Below are 20,158 nucleotides of genomic sequence, written 5' to 3' on the forward strand. Positions count from 1 at the left end.
GAATTACTGAGCGGCCAGACGCAAACACCAGAGACAGGGTCATTAAACTTTGATGGTAAAATGGAAAAAAAACCAAAAAATGGAAAGTAATTGAAAAAAGTCTTTATTTATGCGGAACAATCTGAAAGCAATTGAGCTGAAAAGAGTGATTGGAAGTTGAGCAAGCCCTTTAAAGTCTGCAAAGCAAGAACAGTTTATGTCAATCTGATATTATAACACACTGTGGGTTAGCTGTCATAGTTACATAGTTAAATTGGGTTGAAAAAAGACAATATCCATCAAGTTCAACTATAGAGTTTAGTATCACAATAGCCTTTGATATTATGTCTGTCCAAGAAATCATCCAAGCCATTCTTAAAGGCATTAACTGAATCAGCCATCACAACATCACCCGGCAGTGCATTCCACAACCTCACTGTCCTGACTGTGAAGAACCCCCTACGTTGCTTCAAATGAAAGTTCTTTTCTTTTAGTCTAAAGGGATGGCCTCTGGTATGGTGATCCATTTTATGGGTAAAAAGGTCCCTTGCTATTTGTCTTTAATGTCCTCTAATGTACTTGTAAAGTGTAATCATGTCCCCTCACAAGCGCCTTTTTTCCAGAGAAAACAACCCCAACCTTGACAGTCTACCCTCATAATTTAAGTCTTCCGTCCCTCTAACCAATTTAGTTGCACTTAGTCTCTGCACTCTCTCCAGCTCATTTATATCCCTCTTAAGGACTGGAGTCCAAAACTGCACTTCATACTCCAGATGAGGCCTTACCAGGGACCTATAAAGAGGTATAATTATGTTTTCATCCCTGAGTTAATGCAATTTTTTTATGCAAGACAGAACGTTATTTGCTTTAGTGGCTACAGAATGATACTGCCTGGAATTAGACAACTTGTTACCTACAATGTTTACCTTGCATTCAAATCAGTCTGCAAAGTGGCAGCATCCAGCATGGAACCTATAGTTTTGCACAATTTTATATCAGCAGAAATAGTACTTTCATTGCCCTCTTCCAGGTCCTTTAAAATAAGTGAATGTAAAATTATTGATTGTGCTATTTTAAGAAATTTTGCAATGCACAATCATTATTTATTTTGTTTTTATTCCAAGATATTAACTGATACATGCACTGTTTATATGAATGAATTTTCTTTCAACATCGCCACCTGCTGGTCAGTTTCCCACCAGTCTGACCACCAAGTAGTCAAGGCAGTAGTCAATGAAAGTAAAATTCGGGAAAATGTAAGTTCTAGGAAAAAAAATAATTGGCAATTAATCCAGCAAACTGTAATTGTCGGGGAAATAAAATCAGGGTTGTACAATAATTAGGCTGGGCAAGAAGCAATAATGAAATACAGGTATGGAACCTGTTATCGAGAATGCGCGGGACCTGGGGTTTTCCAGATAATGAATCTTTACGTAATTTGTATCGGCCTTAATACCTTAAGTCTACTAGAAAACCATGTAAACATTAAATAAACCCAATAGGCTGGTTTTGCTTACAATAAGGATTAATTATATCTTAGTTTGGATCAAGTACAAGCTACTTTTTTATTACAAAAAAAAAGGAAATCATTTTTCAAAATTTGGATTATATGGATAAAATGGAGTCTATGGGAGATGGCCTTTCTGTAATTCAGAGCTTTCTGGATAACTGATCCCATACCTGTACATTGATTCTGCTAACTAGCTCAGCTGCAGCAGTTGGTAAATGAACTGTACTACCCCCTGTCTATAACAGAATATAAAACATGTAATTACAAGGGGGGGTTATGATAGAGACACATAAAAGATAATTTTTAGGGAAGGGGGATGCAGGCTGCTCTGGCCCTGGGTGGGGAGTGGGTGGGGAGGTGCAGACTGGCGGGAAGGTTGGGAAGTGCAGTGCACCCAGATTTTTTTTCCCAGGGAGACCCAGTGCACTGTTGTTACACCACTGTTTAGCATTGTTTTGGGGGACCCTAAAACAATACCTCATGTCCAGCTGACATGAAAGGCAGACTCAGTGGTTATATTGATCATGCAAATCTGATACAATCAGTTTGTCAGATTGATCCACCAAGATACTGGGGAAAAAATCCTAGTTGGACCGCCAACAGTTTCTCTCCTTTGGATGGAGATGGAAACAATGAAAGGATGTGCATTCCATTGTGGAACTAGGGTTGCCACTTTTTCTGGAAAAAAATACGGCCTTCCTATATATTTATTTTTTTTCCCTATTAATAACATTGGGATCAGCCATCATTTTTACCAGCCAGGCCGGTAAAATACCAGCCAGATGGCAACCCTATGTGGAACTCATGCCCCAGTTTTTATGAGTGAGGCAAGCAGCATGTGAACACTGGGAGAGAAGGAAGGTTTGTGGCATTCTGCTTGTGCAGGTGTGGTTGAGGTTATGCTTTCAATCTATCGTCTACCATGATCCTTCTGCAATGTTTGTGGTTTTGTATTGTTCATTATCTATTGTGTGCAGTGATCCTACTGGCATGTCTGAGTAATTATGGCTACAGGGAGTGGCTGAGTTACCTTGCTTTGCTTCATTTCCACCTTAGGCCGCATAGTTGGATAAGACAGCCCTGCTCATCCATGAACAGAGTGGGTGATGGTAGCAGTGTTGCCAGCTATGGGGGGGGGGGGGCACTTGCACAGTGCAACAGAAACACAAATGGTCAACAGAGCGAATGTGAAAATTAAAATCAGCTTCATTTCATTGATATACATCACTGTAAATATCAATTATAAATGCTGTACTGTTTCTGAAATAATCACATTGCTTTGTGTCTCTTGACTCTAGTCTATGTCCAAAGGATATGTAGAAGAACAAGTTACCAAATGGTACAGAGCTTGTTCTATGGTGCAGCACATTTCAAGAAATGTTTCACACCATAAATTGATTTACTCAAGTTTTACTTTACTGCACTGCTGAGCAATATCAAAGCCTACACTTGTAGGTCACTTTTAATTTAACCTACAGTATATGAACCTGTATGTTCTATTCCTAGCAACATTCAGTTGGTCTTAATTTTTATCGATAGCTTTTGAATTACTTGCCTTCCTCATCTGACTCTTTCCAGCTTTCAAATGGGGGGTAAGGATCCTGGTAACCTAAGGGCAGATGTGTATAAAAAACGGATCCGCACACACCCTGATTAACCCTTCATCATCATCCTGATGAATGAAGGGTGGGTGTTTCCCCCCCCCGAAACGTTGATGTTTGGTGGCTGAATAAAAGGGGATATTCCCCGACTGCATTAATCAGCGTGTGTGCGGATCCGTTTTTTATACACATCGGTTGCTAAGGGACCCGGCCGGGTCAACGGAAGGAACGCACCACCAATTGCAGGATTGGTGAACTACAGGTGTGCGGTAGGAGAATTACATTGTAGCCTAAGGGCAGAGCCACACGGGAAGATTTCGTGACCAGCAACAAACCGCTTCTTTTTTGGGGGACTAATCTCCTCAACCTGCCTCCCCACCACAGAAAATCTAAATCTGACACTCGGAGAGCTTTGTATTCCGAAGTCGCTTGAAGTTTCCTCGTGAGGCCACTTCGGAAAAGGAATCGCTCAGAGTGCCATCCCGTCGGCCATTTAAAGTCTAGCTGGCGGGGAGGCAGTTCAGGGAGATTATTCGCCCGAAGAAGCATCGGTTTGTCGCTGGGTGACTAATCTCCCCCAGTAGCTTCGTGTGCCCCTGCCCTAAAAAAAAAAAAAAACAATCTCTGCAAGGCTACAATCTTATTACTGATCTTTCTGTTCCGACCCCTCCTATTCCTCTTACAGTCTCTCATTTCAACCACTGCCTGGTTGCTGGGGTTAATTGGATCCTACCAACCAGATAGCTGTTGAAATCCCAAACTGGAGCTGCTAAACAAAAGAGAAGTACATTATATCTATTATACAGAATGCATAGGACCTGTGGTTTTCTAGATAAGAGATATTTCCATAATATGGGTAATGTTTGGCTGCTAAAAAATAATTTAAACATTAAATTAACCCAACAGGATTGTTTCCATCCAATATGGTATCATCTAGCTTCGTTATCATCAAGTACAAAGTACTGTTTAAACATTTGAATTGGACTTCTTGTAATTTAGAGCTTTCAGGTTTGCAGAATATGAAATCTCAATCTTATACCTAAATAAAGACCAATTGCAAACGGTCTCAGAACATCAATGTTGCCATCATACTAAATGTGAAAATCTAAAGGCGAACTTCTCAACAACATAAAACAGAGCACTGAAAGAACCAAGTAATGGAAAGTAAGGCAACATTTTTATTAGAAAAACATAATTTGACAGTAAATAAGAAGAAACACTTTTGCTATACTAAATAGCAAATCATGATTCAGTTGCTAGGGTACAGAGGAAAGCACAGCTGAAAAAAAAGATCTTCAAACCATACGTGGAACAAGTGTGGGGAGTAGAGCTGGTCACACTAACGGCACAATAAACCTATTGCTAGGAATGGAGGTATCTCTTTAAATCACAAGTAGAGGGCACTTACTTTACAGCTCCATAAACAATCAGAGAACATACAAGCTCACATATATACTGAACACAGCTAATCAGATTTAGTGGTCTTTTGCATTCACCGGTTCAGTTGGACTTCATATAACGGAATGAGGTGATGCACACGAGTCCGTCTGCTGAGAACACAGACAGAATGACTGATTGCCAGACAGGTGCTTTCTCTTAAGAAAAATACAGAAAAAATAGATGCAAATACAGGACCAGCACTGGCAGGTATTTTATCTATAGAAAGATATTTGCATTTTTTTCCCCTGACAGATTCCTTCATCGCGATTCACACACACAGGCTGTATAGTGTGGCCTCCTGGGCCCCCGGCGATCGTAGAGTCGGCTTCCTCTATAATTATACCCCTGGGTGCCTTGTACTAAATGGAGAGATCTATCTATGAGCACTTTAACACAATGACAAATTGGAACAGCTGATTACAGTGAGTGCAAATGATAGGATTACATGGTTATGGATTGTACGCTCTCAATGCTATTAATGGGCTAAAGAAAATAAAAACAAAGCACAGCTGCCTGCACTTTTAATGAGACCGAGAACTTTCTTTAGCAAGTGGCACGTTTAGCACTTAAAGGGTAACTAATGTGCTATAGAAATCTCAATGTTTTTGTGAATGCTACTGCTTTCTCCATACAATGTCAGACTGGGCTTTACAGGACCCAAGAAAGAAGTTAACATCCAGGGCCCTCTCTCTCTATTAGATGGAGACAGTGCCACTAGTATAGAGGTTATATAGGATTATGGTAGAAATAAGAAAGGGAGATCCTCTCATGGGACAGTCCAAACACCTACATTTAATTTTAACTATATGCACTTATACAAGTGCCAGCTGCCAGTTGGTTAATGTTATAGCTGGCAGTTTACACACCCAAAACTCACTTGTGTACTTTTTCTTTACTAACAGCCACCTATTCCCACTGGTTTTCAGCCTGATGTGCTCCACCAGCCAAATTCCCACAGGTCTGACATTAGCTTTTTGTTCAGCAGTGGATAAGTATTTTGAAAAAATATGAAAATAAAAACCTTTTAAACGGACATATTTCCCTAATTTATAAACAGGTCCTTGTGTAACATTATGTTGGGCTAAGAACATCCAACCCGCAGCCTTTTAACTACAACTGCCAGCACCCCATACTGTTTATGCTTGTACTCCTGTAGGTTTGACATAACTCAAACGTACACCACTTCGGGTGCCAGAACTGTTATAAAGGAATACAGAACACAGAATCAAAAGGAAGACATTAAGAAACAACAATCATAGTTTGTAGACAAAGAAAAGCCAATCAATAGGCAACTGTTCATTTTCTCTGGATATCTGAAGCCTGTTACTGCCAGTGGGCAAGGCAGAGTTCTGATAAACCAGCCAACTTATATCGAATGCAACTATGCATGTAGTCTGTGTAGAAAGGAGATGGTCCAGGTCCTGCTTATCAGAAAACTGATCAGATGAGAAAAGGTTAATGCACATTTTTTTCTAATATTTTGAACAAGTAAAAACGCACCTGTAGAGAGAGAGACACACAACTAAAAGCTAGGATATAAAACTGCGCTGGTTAAGACTTCATAGGTCGGACAATATTTTTGAGTTACAAATGTTCCTAAACTAAAAGTCTTCCATTCCAACTAGTGCTACCGAGACACCTAACATCCTGTAGTGCTTTGTAAACAACAGCAGTTAAACTGCACGCAGAAAGGAATTCATGTGGCCTAGAAAGAAATTCAGAGGCCAGGTTTAAAGTGGAGACTATCTTTTAGGCTAGATATTAAATATACTCTTTGCCACTAATAATTATTTCTAGTTAACCCTGCAATGCATATACAGAACAAAGATCGCTAGCAGATGGTTCCCTGTAAATCAACCCTTGGGCTGGAAGCATTTTCCACATTGGCTGATACAAAGCTTTAGTTCAAAAGGAGCTGTAATACAAGGGGCGCAGGTAGACAGTGGCCTGAGGGGTGTTAGCCTGTGTGTACACATCTGTACATAAGGTGCGTTGTTTATAGCATTGTTTATAGCAAATGGAAGTCTTTGTGTCAACGAGGAGAGAAGCCAGTGGCCAAGCTGCAGCCAACTGATGGAGTCATGTCCCAGATCTGCAAGAAAACATAAAAAGGGTTACATTATATGAGGTGCAAAGTTTTCTACAGTTCTTAGCACGTATAGCAACCAATCCGCCTGTAGAATGTATTAGTCACCTGTTCAAAAGCAAACTTCTTATTGGTTGCTGTGGGTTACTGTGCTTGGGCATAGTGACTTTTATTACATATTGGGGTAAAGGTGGCCATAGACGCACCAATAATATCGTACAAAACAAATGTTGGTGCAATATTCGGTACCTGTATGGTGGGAGACAAGCCGACTATTTCAGCAGAAGATTTGGATACTGGTCGGCTCGTCGATTGGGCTGGATGGAAAATATTGATCTGGCGCCTTTGAAGGCACCCAAACATCGCCCATTGATAGTGCTGAATCGTCAGATACAGGTAGAATTCTATTGTTTCTACATGTATATCTGATGATTCGGCTCTACATGTGTGTATTGAAACTTTCCTGGAAAGATTGTAATTGTAACGTCTATGGCCACCTTTAGAGTCTTAGCAAGCTGAATTCCATGCAAGATACACTACAAAAGACCTTGGTTCTCACTGGGTAATAATCTATCACACAGCAGCACATACTGATCAACATACATAGCAAGTTAGGTTAAAAAAAAGTCCATCAAGTTCAACCTTTTAAGTCTATATATAACTGTCAAGGTTGGGGTTGTTTTCTCTGGAAAAAAGGCGCTTGCGAGGGGACATGATTACATTTTACAAGTACATTAGAGGACATTATAGACAAATAGCAGGGGACCTTTTTACCCATAAAGTGGATCACCGTACCAGAGGCCACCCCTTTAGACTAGAAGAAAAGAACTTTCATTGAAGCAACGTAGGGGGTTCTTCACAGTCAGGACAGTGAGGTTGTGGAATGCACTGCCGGGTGATGTTGTGATGGCTGATTCAGTTAATGCCTTTAAGAATGGCTTGGATGATTTTTTTGGACAGACAGAATATCAAAGGCTATTATGATAATAAACTCAATAGTGACTATAAGTATGGGTATATATAATTTGTGTGAAAGTAGGGAGGGGTGTGTGTGTGGATGCTGGGTTTTCATTTGGAGGGGTTGGACTTGATGGACTTTTTTTTTTCAACCTGATTTAACTATGTAAGTATGTAACCTGCCTAACTGCTAGTTGATCCAGAGGAAGGCAAAAAACCCAATTTGAAGCCTCCACAATTTGCTTCAGAGGGTGAAAAAAATTCCTTCCTGACTCCAAGATGGCAATCGACCAGTCCCTGGATCAACTTGTACTCCCACAGGTCGCAATAAGCCCTCTAGATCAGGGGTGCCCAAAAGGTAGGTCAGGATCTACTAGTAGACCTTTAGCTAGTGATCAGTAGATCTCAACAAACAGCTTGTCTAAATCACCTTCCTGTTTCATGCTTTTCATTCAGATATTTATTGTTATGGTAACATTGTGGCATACAGAAAGGTAAAATTTAAAGGATAAGGAAAAGTGTAAATTACTAGCAGGTGTTAAGTTTAAAACCCCTAGTAACTATAATCTGTAGCCTTAATCCACAGGCCAGAGTTTCTGGTCTGGGGTACAGTTCTGCCAGTGTCCCATGCTGTGCCATGTTCCGAAAGGGACTAAAGGTGGCCATACACAAGCAGATTAAAGCTGCCGATATCGGCCCTTTAGACCGACTTATCTGGCCATGTGTGGGGGCTCCCGACGGGTCCTCCCGATCTATATCAGGCCAAAAATCAGGCAGAAATCGGTCATGTTTGTTCTTTTTCTATGATCCAGGACCGCATCAGCTAGTTGATGCGGTCGTGTGACCTGTCAGCGCCCATTCACTGCACTGTAATTCGATCCCAGCCCCAGGGCCGAACGCTCGGATTGACCCGATATCGCCCAGCCGTTAGTGGGCATATCGGGTTAAAATCCGCTCGTTTGGCGACCACCTTAAGGGTATACTCAATACAAGTAAAGCTAAGATTTTTACTACACTGCTTTAGGGTGCAGGGAACGTTCTGAACATGGTGGCGTGGTGCAGGAATAAAAATACCCTGAGCTTGTGCAATATTCAGTGGAGCACTGACCAAGCCTTTAAAGTTAGCGATAATAATCATTGTATAGTAGCAAAGATATTGGCAACCTTCAGTAATTTTGGCTAATGCCACACTGGGTAGATAGACACAGTGCAAGAGTCTGTCCCTGTGCTCACACCAGTCCTTTCATGCCAATGCCTGGGTGCAGACACACGAGAGGCAGATGCAAGAGGAGTAGATGATTCTTGGGCCCAGCATTAGTCATATACTTTTCTTGTCCTTTAAAAAGTATATATGGCTTTCCCTAAAACACACTACATCCGGTCTGTCATAATCTAACATTAAGGTAACACAGATATCCTGCAAATATAAATGATAAGGACAGTGATAGTACGCATCTTATTTGGAACAGGAATTGGGTGAGCTAAAGCTGGATGGAAAGCATTTACCTTTACAATGCGGTCAGTCCCACTGGTCACCATCAGCCCTCTAGATACATCCATAGTCATGAAACAGATGTTGTGCTTCCCTTCATGAAAAGTGGCCAGTGACGTTCGGCTAGAAAAAAAAATATTTTTTAAAAACCGACAAATGTATATACTGTATGTTACAAGAGGCAATAAACATGGCCCTATGGGACATACACATTCTGCTAATTACTGCATTGGCATCTAAGGGAAATATAGATTACTCAGTCAGTCTGGACGGTTATCGTTTAAAGTACCACAAAGAAAAAACTGAACGAAGCAGAAACAGAAAGACAGTACAGTACACATAGAATATAAATGTCACAATATAAGGCTGATTAGTAATTAATACAGATAATTACTACACGGCAGCACAGAAACTAATGCAATTAGCATCAGAATTTAATAATCAGTCCTGTAGCATCATCTTATATTACAGACAAACCTGCTGGATAATTAGCGATGACCCCTAAGCTTAGCTTCTCAACAGCTGCTCAGAGCCCACTGAGCAAGATGGTGACCCCCTGTATCAAGTTTGAAGTCCTGGATCATTGAGATTGCTATTGAATGCTATTGAGAAGCTGAAACTTTAGGCTGGTGCAATAAGTTCAGTATATAAATATGGCATTTTTAGCCAGGTTCATTTTTAGGGTTTAGTTCTCCTTTAACCCCTGTATTGGTCAATTGGCTATTGTATATAACCTGTACGTCTGATGTATACACCGTTCTATTGTACAGAGCTGACGAATATGTTGCTGCTTTATGAATGTGTCAATACAAGCCCTTGTCTGATTCATATATTCCAGTCATGTAAAATAAGCTGTATGTTTTAGCAGCTACAGAGCCATCTGAATTAAATGGCAGGGGCATAAAGAGCATGCACAGCCCCTGCCATATTATTTCAGTACAATAAACTCCAGTTCCCTGTGTCTTATTTCATTAAATACCAAACACAAGATGCTCCCATAGTACTTACTCCTCATCTTTGATGGTCTCATAACAGGAATCGCAGACCCGCACCTGAAACTCAAATCCCATAATAGGGTAGCTGGATCTCTTAGAGCTGCATTTTCCACACACAGCCTGACCACACTTCCTGCAGTGGTGCTACAAATGACAAAAGTAAACAAAAGGCTGGGTAACTACACACCGCCTCGCTGTAGTAAATGAAGAGAAGAGGAAAGCAGGATCAAAACACATGAAATGAAAATATCAAACAGAACCTAGAAAAAGGCCAGTAGATTATGGGAGCGTGGAAAGAACATGAACAAAAGCCAAAAGGATTTACTTTCATTTCAAACTAACCTGACGCAACCCCACTGTCTTTGCATCCCACATCTGCTTTATATTCCAGAAGAACGGCTGGGAACATTTCTGGCAGGAGTCGCTCTCTAGCCACTGAGGTGCCTTAAACACAGAACATTAAACAACACAATCACAACTTTCATTTAAGTGCAATTTAGCCATCCACAAGTAGGTACTAATAACCCTTTGAAATATGCACCACCTTGCCCTACCTCAGAGAGCAAACTAAGGCAGAGAAATTAAATTAAAACCTCACTTTAGTTACATTTCCCTGCATAAGTTTGCTCCCTGAGGCAGGGTGAGCTAGAGTATTTTTCAAAAGGTTACTTTACCCTATTTATGTTATTAGTACAGGATTTTGAAGGCAGTTTGGGGAGATTGTCGCCCCGCAGAAGAGGCGATTATTCGCCAGGCGACTAAATCTCCCCAAATCTACCTGTGTGCTTGAGGCCTAAGGCTCCCATACACGGGCAGGTTTAAACTGCCTTCCCCCTGCCTGCACCTGCTATAATGAGAAAGCGCCAATGCACTTGCGTCACTTCGATTTCCAAAGTCACCCAATGTTTCCTTGTGAAGCGCCGCGAGTGCATTGGCGCTGGCGTTTTGTCATTATAGCAGGCACAAGGAAGGTAGTTCAGTGAGATTGTCGCCCCGCATAAGAGGCGATTAGCAAAAATGTAATGTATAAAGGCTGGAGTGACTGGATGTCTAACATAATAGCCTAACACTACTTCTACTGTTTTTCAGCTCTCTAACTCTGAGTTAGTCAGCGACTTGAAGGGGGGGGCCACGTGGTACATATCTGTTCAGTGAGTTTGCAATTGATCCTCAGATTTCAGCTCAGATTCAAAAGCAACAAATATGATCCATGTGGCCCCCTTCAAGTCTCTGATTGGTTACTGCCTGGTATTCAGTCAGTGGAAACCAAGAGAGTTGAAAAGCAGGAATTTGGGTAATGTTCTGTTAGACATCCAGTCACTCCAGCCTTTATACATTACATATTTGTCTTACTAACTATATTAGAAACATTTTTTATTTTGCACAGCCTGTTTACCCAGTTTTTATTTTTACACTGAACAATTCCTTTAAAGTAATAAAAATGTAATGTAGTGTTGCTCTGCTCTGGTAAAATTGCAGTTTGCTTCAGAAACACTACTATTGTCTATATAAATACGGTAAGCTGCTGTGTAGCAATGGGGGCAGCCATACAAAATAGAAATGGCTCAGGTTACATAGGTCCCTTGATATTTGTCTATAATGTCCTCTTATGTACTTGTAAAGTGTAATCATGTCCCCTCGCAAGCACCTTTTTTCCCCTGAGAAAACAACCCCAATCGTGACAGTCTACCCTCATAATTTAAGTCTTCCGTCCCTCTAACCAATTTAGTTGCACTTAGTCTCTGCACTCTCTCCAGCTCATTTATATCCCTCTTAAGTACTGGAGTCCAAAACTGCACTGCATACTCCAGATGAGGCCTCACCAAGGACCTATAAAGAGGCATAATTATGTTTTCATCCCTTGAGTTAATACCCTTTTTTATGCAAGACAGAACTTTATTTGCTTTAGTAGCCACAGAATGACACTGCCCAGAATTAGACAACATGTTATCTACAAAGACCCCTAGATCCTTCTCAGTTAAGGAAACTCCCAACACACTGCCATTTAGTGTATAACTTGCATTTATATTATTTATGCCAAAGTGCATAACCTGCATTTATCAACATTGAACCTCATTTTCCAGTTTGCTGCCCAGTTTTCCAATTTAGACAAATCACTCTGCAAAGTGGCAGCATCCTGCATGGAACCTATAGTTCTGCACAATTTAGTATCATCTGCAAAAATAGAAACAGTACTTTCAATGCCCACCTCCAGGTCAATAATAAACAAGTTGAAAAGCAAGGAACCTAGTACAGAGCCCTGCGGTACTCCACTAACAATACTGATCCAATTAGAAAATGTTCCATTTACCACCACTCTTTGTAGTCTATCTTTTAGCCAGTTCTCTGTCCAGGTACAAACACTATGTTCCAGGCCAACATTCCTTAATTTAACCAGTAACCTTTTGTGTGGCACTGTATCAAATGTTACACAACATATAGCAGATAAGCTCAGTAAAACATAATGGTGTTATCTGGTATCCACTATTTAACCTTTTAACCTGTGCCATATAGCCTTTTTTCAATTTCTGCCATTGCTACACAGCAGCTTGTTTATATGAACTATAGTAGTATTTCTGAAGCAAACACATGAGTTTCACCAGTGCAGGGCAACAGTACATGATATTTTCATTACTTTAAAACACTTTCATTTTTTGGTGTTACTGTTCCTTTAAAACTACAAACAAATTAGGAATAATAATTTTGCTGTAATCAGAGAAATGTTTCTCTTTTTGCTCTCTCTATTGTCCACTGACATCCAGCCTTACGAATTACCTGGTTCTGAACAATAAGGCTTCTGGCGGCCAGCCCTGCCAATTACCTGGTTGAGCACAACAATTGTATACAGTGGCCATCCATTACCTCTTCTCTATCAATATCCATATTCCAGACACAGATGCCGCCATCCGCTGAGCAGGAGACCAGCTGCCGTGTCAGATGTATGTAAGTCAGCCCCTGTACTTTATCACTAAAGAGAAGATGGGTATGAGAGATCAGTTCAGCAAAACCAAATACATAAAAAAAAACCATAAAATTGTCCTACAAAGAACAGATTTACAAAGGTGAAACAAAAGTATTTCAGAATAGCTTAAATCAATAACTGTTCAACCAGTTTGCCTAATTCCATTAATATTGGGTAAAGGCTGTACATATTCCATGTGCAAAGTTATACTGGCATGTCTGGTTCATCTATCAGCTCATTTATTAAGTGCACTTCTACCAGAACCACAAACAATAACAGCTCCCTGATACTTTAGCTGCTTATCCAGCATTTTCTGTACGACTTATTATCCCAAATACTGAACATCTGTTACAGGGGAGCCTTCAAATACTTTTGGAGAGTGATATGCACCTCAATCTCAGTATCCACCAACTGAATAACAGTTTACGAACAACAGGGTCCACTCCTGAACACAGGTATAGGAAAATGGAATCATAAGGAATAGAAACGTTAATGCTTTACTGAGTAAACAGATTTTAAAACAAGATACTCCGGATCCATTTTGTACCTGGACGGTATTTAGACAGGAAAAACAGATGCTCAACCTATGTCCTTTCATCAGTTCTTGATCCATAACTACTAAATACCCCCTCCAAAGACACAGATTTAAAGAACCGTGAACTCTTTTAAGCCAAGAAGCTAACAATACATGTTATGACATGTGAATAAAGCTCCACGCTCTATTCTTTCTGCATCACTAGAATTATATGTTGCTATAGTGACAACATTTCTTAATGGGCCATGACAAGTAACATCTATATATATCTTCCATAAATACTACATTTTTAGAAAAACTGAATTATCTACAAGCTTTCTTAATTGCTTTCTTCTCTTCAATGGCCTCAAGTAGAACAGTCGACTGATTGGATGACGCATTCTGTAAATAACTTTAAGGTTGCAAACAATCCATCTGTACAGATTAAATGAGATATTGGCACCAGGCCATAAGCACCTGAACACAGACTTTAATGCCATGCTGATACAGAATAAAAAAAGATGGACTTTATATATCAAAAGCCTCATAAGAAAAGCGGCTGTACTGTTACAAATGGACTTACTGGTGTCCTTGGAGGATCAGTGTCCTTCCTTGTCGCCCTCCAATGTCCCACAGGATAATGCTGTGATCCGAGGATCCAGAAAATAGGTATCGTTGGGCTGGATCCCAGTACAGACAGGAAATGCTTCCTGAAGGAAAGAATTATTCTCAATGCAAATCTCACTATACAAATTCTCTTTCCTAGTCACATGTCAGCTGGTCCGTTTCTTCTTTACTTTCAAATGCAACTAACCAAAGGACAAGTTCAGTTGTGAAATATAAAAATGTTCCTAGGAGTTACAAGGAGGATATGCATTGAAATGACTAAGGAACCGAGAGCAAGGACCAGTCACTAGTGCTAGGCAGCGTTAAACACACATGTAGTTGACTTTTTTTTTAGGATATAAGGTAGCACCATTAGGGTCTGGCCACACGGGCAGATTAACCGCCAGGCGAGAAATCTCCCGATCTGCCTTCCCCTGGCCAAAATATAAATCGCCTGGGGGCAGGCACACGGAGCTCTTAGTTTTCCGTAGTCGCCCATAACTGCCTCACGAGGAAACTTTGTGTGACTTCGGAAAACGAAGTGCTCCGTGTGCCTGCCCCCAGGCGATTTACATTTTAGCTAGTGGAAGGCAAGGTAAGGCAGATCAGGAAGATTAGTCGCCACGAAGAAGAGAAGATTTGTCGCCTGGCGACTAATCTCCCCCAATCTGCCCGTGTGGCCAGACCCTTAGACTGCGGACTACAGGAACAAATGTAAAAAGAGTTAGAACACAGTTGCTCGTTATCGCATACAGTTTCACATGGTCTGACTAATCACAGATAAAATCTGATATACACATTAAGTTGGCCATACATGTAAAACAAACCAAACAGATATTACAGATATGTCCACCTTGAGGTAGACAATAATGGGCTGATTAGATTGTTTGGCCAAGGGCAGACGTAACATAGGCTCCGCTGCTCTAAAGCTGGCCATAGACGCAAAGATCCGATCGTACGAATCAACGTACGATCGGACTTTCCCATCTCCCGACCCTCCACTAACCATTCAGATCAAAGTCTTTACCATTCCGATCAAATAAGAACAGATCACCCAATGCTCTGCCCCTGACAGCAATCGTACGATACTTATGTCTGACAACACTAGTGACAGTCTCCCACTGAAAATCGTACGATCGGCAATACACGCAGAGATATTATCGGCAGGCGACAGAAATTTTCTAACCTGTCCGATCGACCAAACGACCGATCTCCGGCGGACGAAAAATGTCGGGACTCTCCACACATGGTCCGAATATCGTACGAATCCACGATTCGTACGATCGGATCTTTGCGTCTATGGCCAGCTTAAGTCTGCTTTTTTCAAGCTGAGAGAAGCAGATTCGCTCTGTGCCCCATCTCCATTTATTTGAACCACTTCCGCTTATGTGGAGTCACAAGCAGCAGAGCATAGCGGAGGTCAGCCTAAAAATAACAGATTTCTTGTATTTGGGCAAGCAAGTGGATCATATTTAAAAAAGGAAGCCAGAGCCAAACAAGTTGAACAAGTAAAATCTGGCTACGCACCTTGCTAGCATATGTACAAGATATACCAGTACAGTGCTTTTTGTGTGTTACCATCTAGCAGAACTGGCAATTTGTTTATTCTGGCAAATGCCAGAGGAACTGCTGTAAGATGCCATAGACAGTCACTATTTATTGGCTTTGTGGGAGGCTGTTTGGGCATGTGTGTGTCTGAATGCCAGGGCCCATTTTGAATTTCAGTCCAGACATGGTTACCTTCATGCCCCTTAAGTGTTGATATCACAGAACAGCTGTTCTGCTCCAACTTGAGCAGATTGATCTGGCCAGAGAAATCTCCCACAAAGGCATATTTTGTATCTTCGTCATACCTGGAGGCAACACTTGTTAAGGAGCACATGCCACGTGCACGCGTGATTTACAATACACTTACTTTTAAACCATATACAAGTGTTCACAATTTACGCACCTGATAACAATGCCATGCAATCAAGGATATTTATAGACGTTTATTTATTTGCAGTTTGTATGTAGTACCTAATTCTCTACTGAATGTAATACAGAAGGTCTGAAGTAATCCAATAAGCTGAAAATATAAATATATTCTTTTTTACATATAGTTTTTGTCTGATCATACACCAAAGAAACATTTTCTTGCCAATAAATGCCCAATTTTTTGAGAGAGGGTTTCATTCTATAGTGAGCCACAAATGGTGTTCTATCCATTTATCTTCCGGTGCACAAACAACACATCTTCTATGCAAACATGTGCCCTAGAATAGCTGCCCCCTTTGGCTACAAAGCAGCTTATTCATAAAACTGTAGTAGTGTTTTCAAAGTTTTTCCCAGTGCAGGGTAAAAGTACATTAAAAAAAAAAAAAAAAACATTTTTTGTGACTAGGCCTTTAAAGTATATTGTGCTTAAAGGGATACTGTCATGGGGAAAAAATTTTTTCAAAATGAATCAGTTAATAGTGCTGCTGCAGCAGAATTCTGCACTGAAATCCATTTATCAAAAGAGCAAACAGATTTTTTTATATTCAATTTTGAAATCTGACATGAGGCTAGACATATTGTCAATTTCCCAGCTGCCCCAAGTCATGTGACTTGTGCTCTGATAAACTTCAATCACTCTTTACTGCTGTACTGCAAGTTGGAGTGATATCACCCCCTCCCTTTTCCCCCCACCTGCCAAACAAAAGAACAATGGGAAGGTAGCCGGATAGCAGCTCCCTAACACAAGATAACAGCTGCCTGGTAGATCTAAGAACAGCACTCAATAGTAAAAACCCATGTCCCACTGGGACCCATTCAGTTACATTGAGATGGAAAAACAGCAGCCTGCCAGAAAGCATTTCTCTCCTACAGTGCGGGCACAAGTCACATGACCAGGGGCAGCTGGGAAATTGACAAAATGTCTAGCCCCATGTCAGATTTCAAAATTGAATACAAAAAAATCTGTTTGCTCTTTTGAGAAATGGATTCAGTGCAGAATTCTGCTGGAGCAGCTGTAACGGGCCCGAAGGCACAGTAATAGTGTAGACCAAAGAGGAGACCAGACCAGGTTCGAGGTACAAGAGGGTTTTATCCAAAGAATCGTCAGAATACAGGCAAAAAGGTCAGACCAGGCAGAAGACAAGCGGAATCGTAAGACAGGCAGGAATCGGTACACAAGTAATCAATATAGTAAATAACACCCAGGAACACAGTAACAGGAACCTATAGTTGGGCAAGGAGTGGAAGGGGAAGTGAGTTTAAGTAGTCCCAGGGTTGGCGCCAATTTTTGACGCGCTTGCGTCAGACGCAGACGCCAGCGTCCCCACGCTGACGCCTTGACGCCGGCGCCCGATTCTGACGCCGGCGTCCGTTCCGTCGCCGACAACCAATCCCGGAATGGGAGGGAGGTGAGGTCATAGACCTGTGTCCAGCAAGAGCCATGTGGTGAGGTAGGCGGTCGCCATCTTGGACGCCATCTTGAGAAGCCGAGGTAGATTCCATTACAGTACCCCCCTCCTTAGGGGGGGCCTCAGGACCACCAAGACTAGGGGAGAGAGGGAATAATTTATGGAATCTACGAACCAAGATGGGCGCATGGACATCTGATCTCCTGACCCAGGAGCACTCCTCGGGACCGAACCCCTTCCATTCGATGAGATATTGAAGAGTGCCCCTGGTCCAAAATCTTCTTCACCTCGAATTCCTGGTGACCATCAAGCAGGACTGGAGCTGGGGGAGAAGAAGAAGAGGAAGAAGATACAGCAGGTTTGAGAAGAGAAACATGGAAAGCATTTGGGATCCGCATCTCAGGAGGGAGTTGAAGACGAACCGCCACCGGATTGATGACTTCAATGACAGGAAAGGGACCGATGAATCTGGGACCAAGCTTGGGGGTCGGAATCTTCAGGCGGATGTTACGGGTGGAAAGCCAAACTTTGTCCCCAGGAGCATAGGGTGGAGCGGAAATCCTCTTCTTGTCAGCAGACCTTTTCTGGACCTGGGAGCTCTTCAGCAGATTGGAAGAAACAGCAGCCCAAATAGCCATCATGTGGGCAGCCTGATCGTTGGCGGCAGGGACATTGGTGAGGAGAAGATCCTGAGGGAATGCCAATGGATTCTGACCGTATACACAGAAAAAAGGGGATTGATGTGAGGAAGAATGGAAGGCGTTGTTATGGGCAAACTCAGCCCAGGGAAGGAGATCCGACCAATCGTCCTGGCACAGGGAGACATGGCAGCGAAGAAACTGTTCTAATGCCTGGTTCACTCTTTCAACGGCTCCATTCGACTGTGGGTGATAAGCAGAAGAAAATTGCAAGGAAATGTTGAGAGCTTTGCACAGGGATCTCCAGAATCTAGAGACGAATTGTGAACCTCGGTCAGAGACGATCTCGGCAGGAAAGCCATGGAGACGAAAAATGTGTTGGATGAACAGCTTGGAAAGTTCAGGAGCAGAGGGGAGTTTATGGAGGGGAATGAAATGAGCCATCTTGCTGAACCTGTCAACGACAACCCATATGACAGTGTGACCGGAGGAAACGGGCAGATCCACAATAAAATCCATGGCAAGATGAGTCCAGGGACGAGATGGAATGGGTAAAGGAAGAAGAAGTCCTTTGGGGGGAGAATGTCCAGATTTGGAAGCGGCACAGATGGTACAAGAAGAAATGAAGTTTTTGACGTCCTTTCTCATGGATGGCCACCACACCAGGCGAGAAAGGAGTTCGGTAGTTTTTTCCACTCCGGGATGGCCGGCCTGTTTAGAACTGTGAGCCTGAGAAAGAAGAGACTGACGACAATCAGGAGGAACAAATGCAACCCCAGGAGGAATATTGTCAGGAGCCGAAATTTGAGCGGAAAGGATCTGTGAAGCCAAGGAGGGAAATAGAGCAGCGACGATCTTGGAGGGAGGTACAATGGGTTCAGGATCTTCGGAACAGGGAACTTCAGGAACAAAACTTCTTGACAAGGCATCAGCTTTTCTATTTCTAGAGCCAGGACGAAAAGTGATAATGAAGTTAAAACGGGAAAAGAACAATGACCATCTGGCTTGTCGGGGATTCAGGCGTTTGAGGGATTGGATAAATTCAAGGTTTTTATGGTCAGTAAAGATGGTCACGGGGATGGAGGATCCTTCCAATAAATGTCTCCACTCCTCCAGGGCGAGCTTCACTGCCAATAACTCACGATTCCCCACATCGTAGTTCTGCTCGGGGGAAGAAAATTTCTTAGAGAAGAATGCACAGGGGTGTAACTTCCCATCCGAGGATGATCTCTGTGATAAGACAGCTCCAGCTCCCACATCTGAGGCGTCGACTTCGAGGAAAAAAGGAAGAAGAAGCTCGGGGTGTCTGAGAATAGGTGCAGAAGAAAAGGCAGATTTCAAGGATTCAAAGGCGTCCAAGGCTGGAGGAGGCCAGTGCTGTGGTTTACCCCCCTTGCGGATAAGGGCCAGGATGGGAGAGATCTTGGAAGAAAAACCTTTAATAAATTGTCTGTAGTAATTGGCAAAGCCAATAAACCTCTGGATAGCCTTAACACTTGTGGGGAGGGGCCAATCAAGAATTGCCGAGACCTTGGCTGGATCCATCTTGAAACCCTGCTGGGAGATGATGTACCCGAGAAAAGGGATGGAGGATACTTCAAAGGAGCACTTTTCAAATTTGGCGAAGAGACTATTTTTTCTTAGGCGAAGAAGAACCTCCTTCACTTGGGAGCGATGCTCGTGGAGATCTTTGGAAAAGATAAGAATGTCATCCAGATAGACGACAACGCTTTGTCCCAACAAGTCTCTGAATATATCATTAACGAACTCCTGGAAGACCGCTGGGGCGTTACAGAGTCCAAAGGGCATGACTAGGTATTCGTAATGCCCGTCTCGGGTATTGAAGGCGGTCTTCCATTCATCCCCCTTACGAATTCTAATGAGGTTATAGGCACCCCGAAGATCCAGCTTGGTGAAGATCTTGGCCCCTCTTAGCTGATCGAAGAGTTCGGAGATTAGGGGGAGAGGGTAGCGGTTTTTAATGGTGATCTT

The 20,158-nt window shown here is 42.1% G+C and overlaps 1 protein-coding gene across 1 annotated transcript in view; it reads right to left on the reverse strand.

Moving 5' to 3' along the window:
- Window positions 1-4,245: 4,245 nt before the first annotated feature.
- Window positions 4,246-20,158, reverse strand: part of LOC108717085 (WD repeat and FYVE domain-containing protein 1-like) — a 29,454-nt gene continuing 13,541 nt past the window's right edge. Inside the window, exons 6-12 of the mRNA XM_018263842.2 lie at window positions 15,883-15,995; window positions 14,120-14,246; window positions 12,923-13,028; window positions 10,403-10,504; window positions 10,074-10,204; window positions 9,080-9,188; window positions 4,246-6,622 (exon numbers count right to left, since the gene is read on the reverse strand). Coding sequence (XP_018119331.1) covers window positions 6,563-6,622; window positions 9,080-9,188; window positions 10,074-10,204; window positions 10,403-10,504; window positions 12,923-13,028; window positions 14,120-14,246; window positions 15,883-15,995 — 748 coding nt within the window. The 3' untranslated portion in view covers window positions 4,246-6,562. The remainder of the gene's footprint in view (window positions 6,623-9,079; window positions 9,189-10,073; window positions 10,205-10,402; window positions 10,505-12,922; window positions 13,029-14,119; window positions 14,247-15,882; window positions 15,996-20,158) is intronic.

The sequence above is a fragment of the Xenopus laevis genome, chromosome 5L (assembly GCF_017654675.1).
Source record: "Xenopus laevis strain J_2021 chromosome 5L, Xenopus_laevis_v10.1, whole genome shotgun sequence".
NCBI lineage: Eukaryota > Metazoa > Chordata > Amphibia > Anura > Pipidae > Xenopus > Xenopus laevis.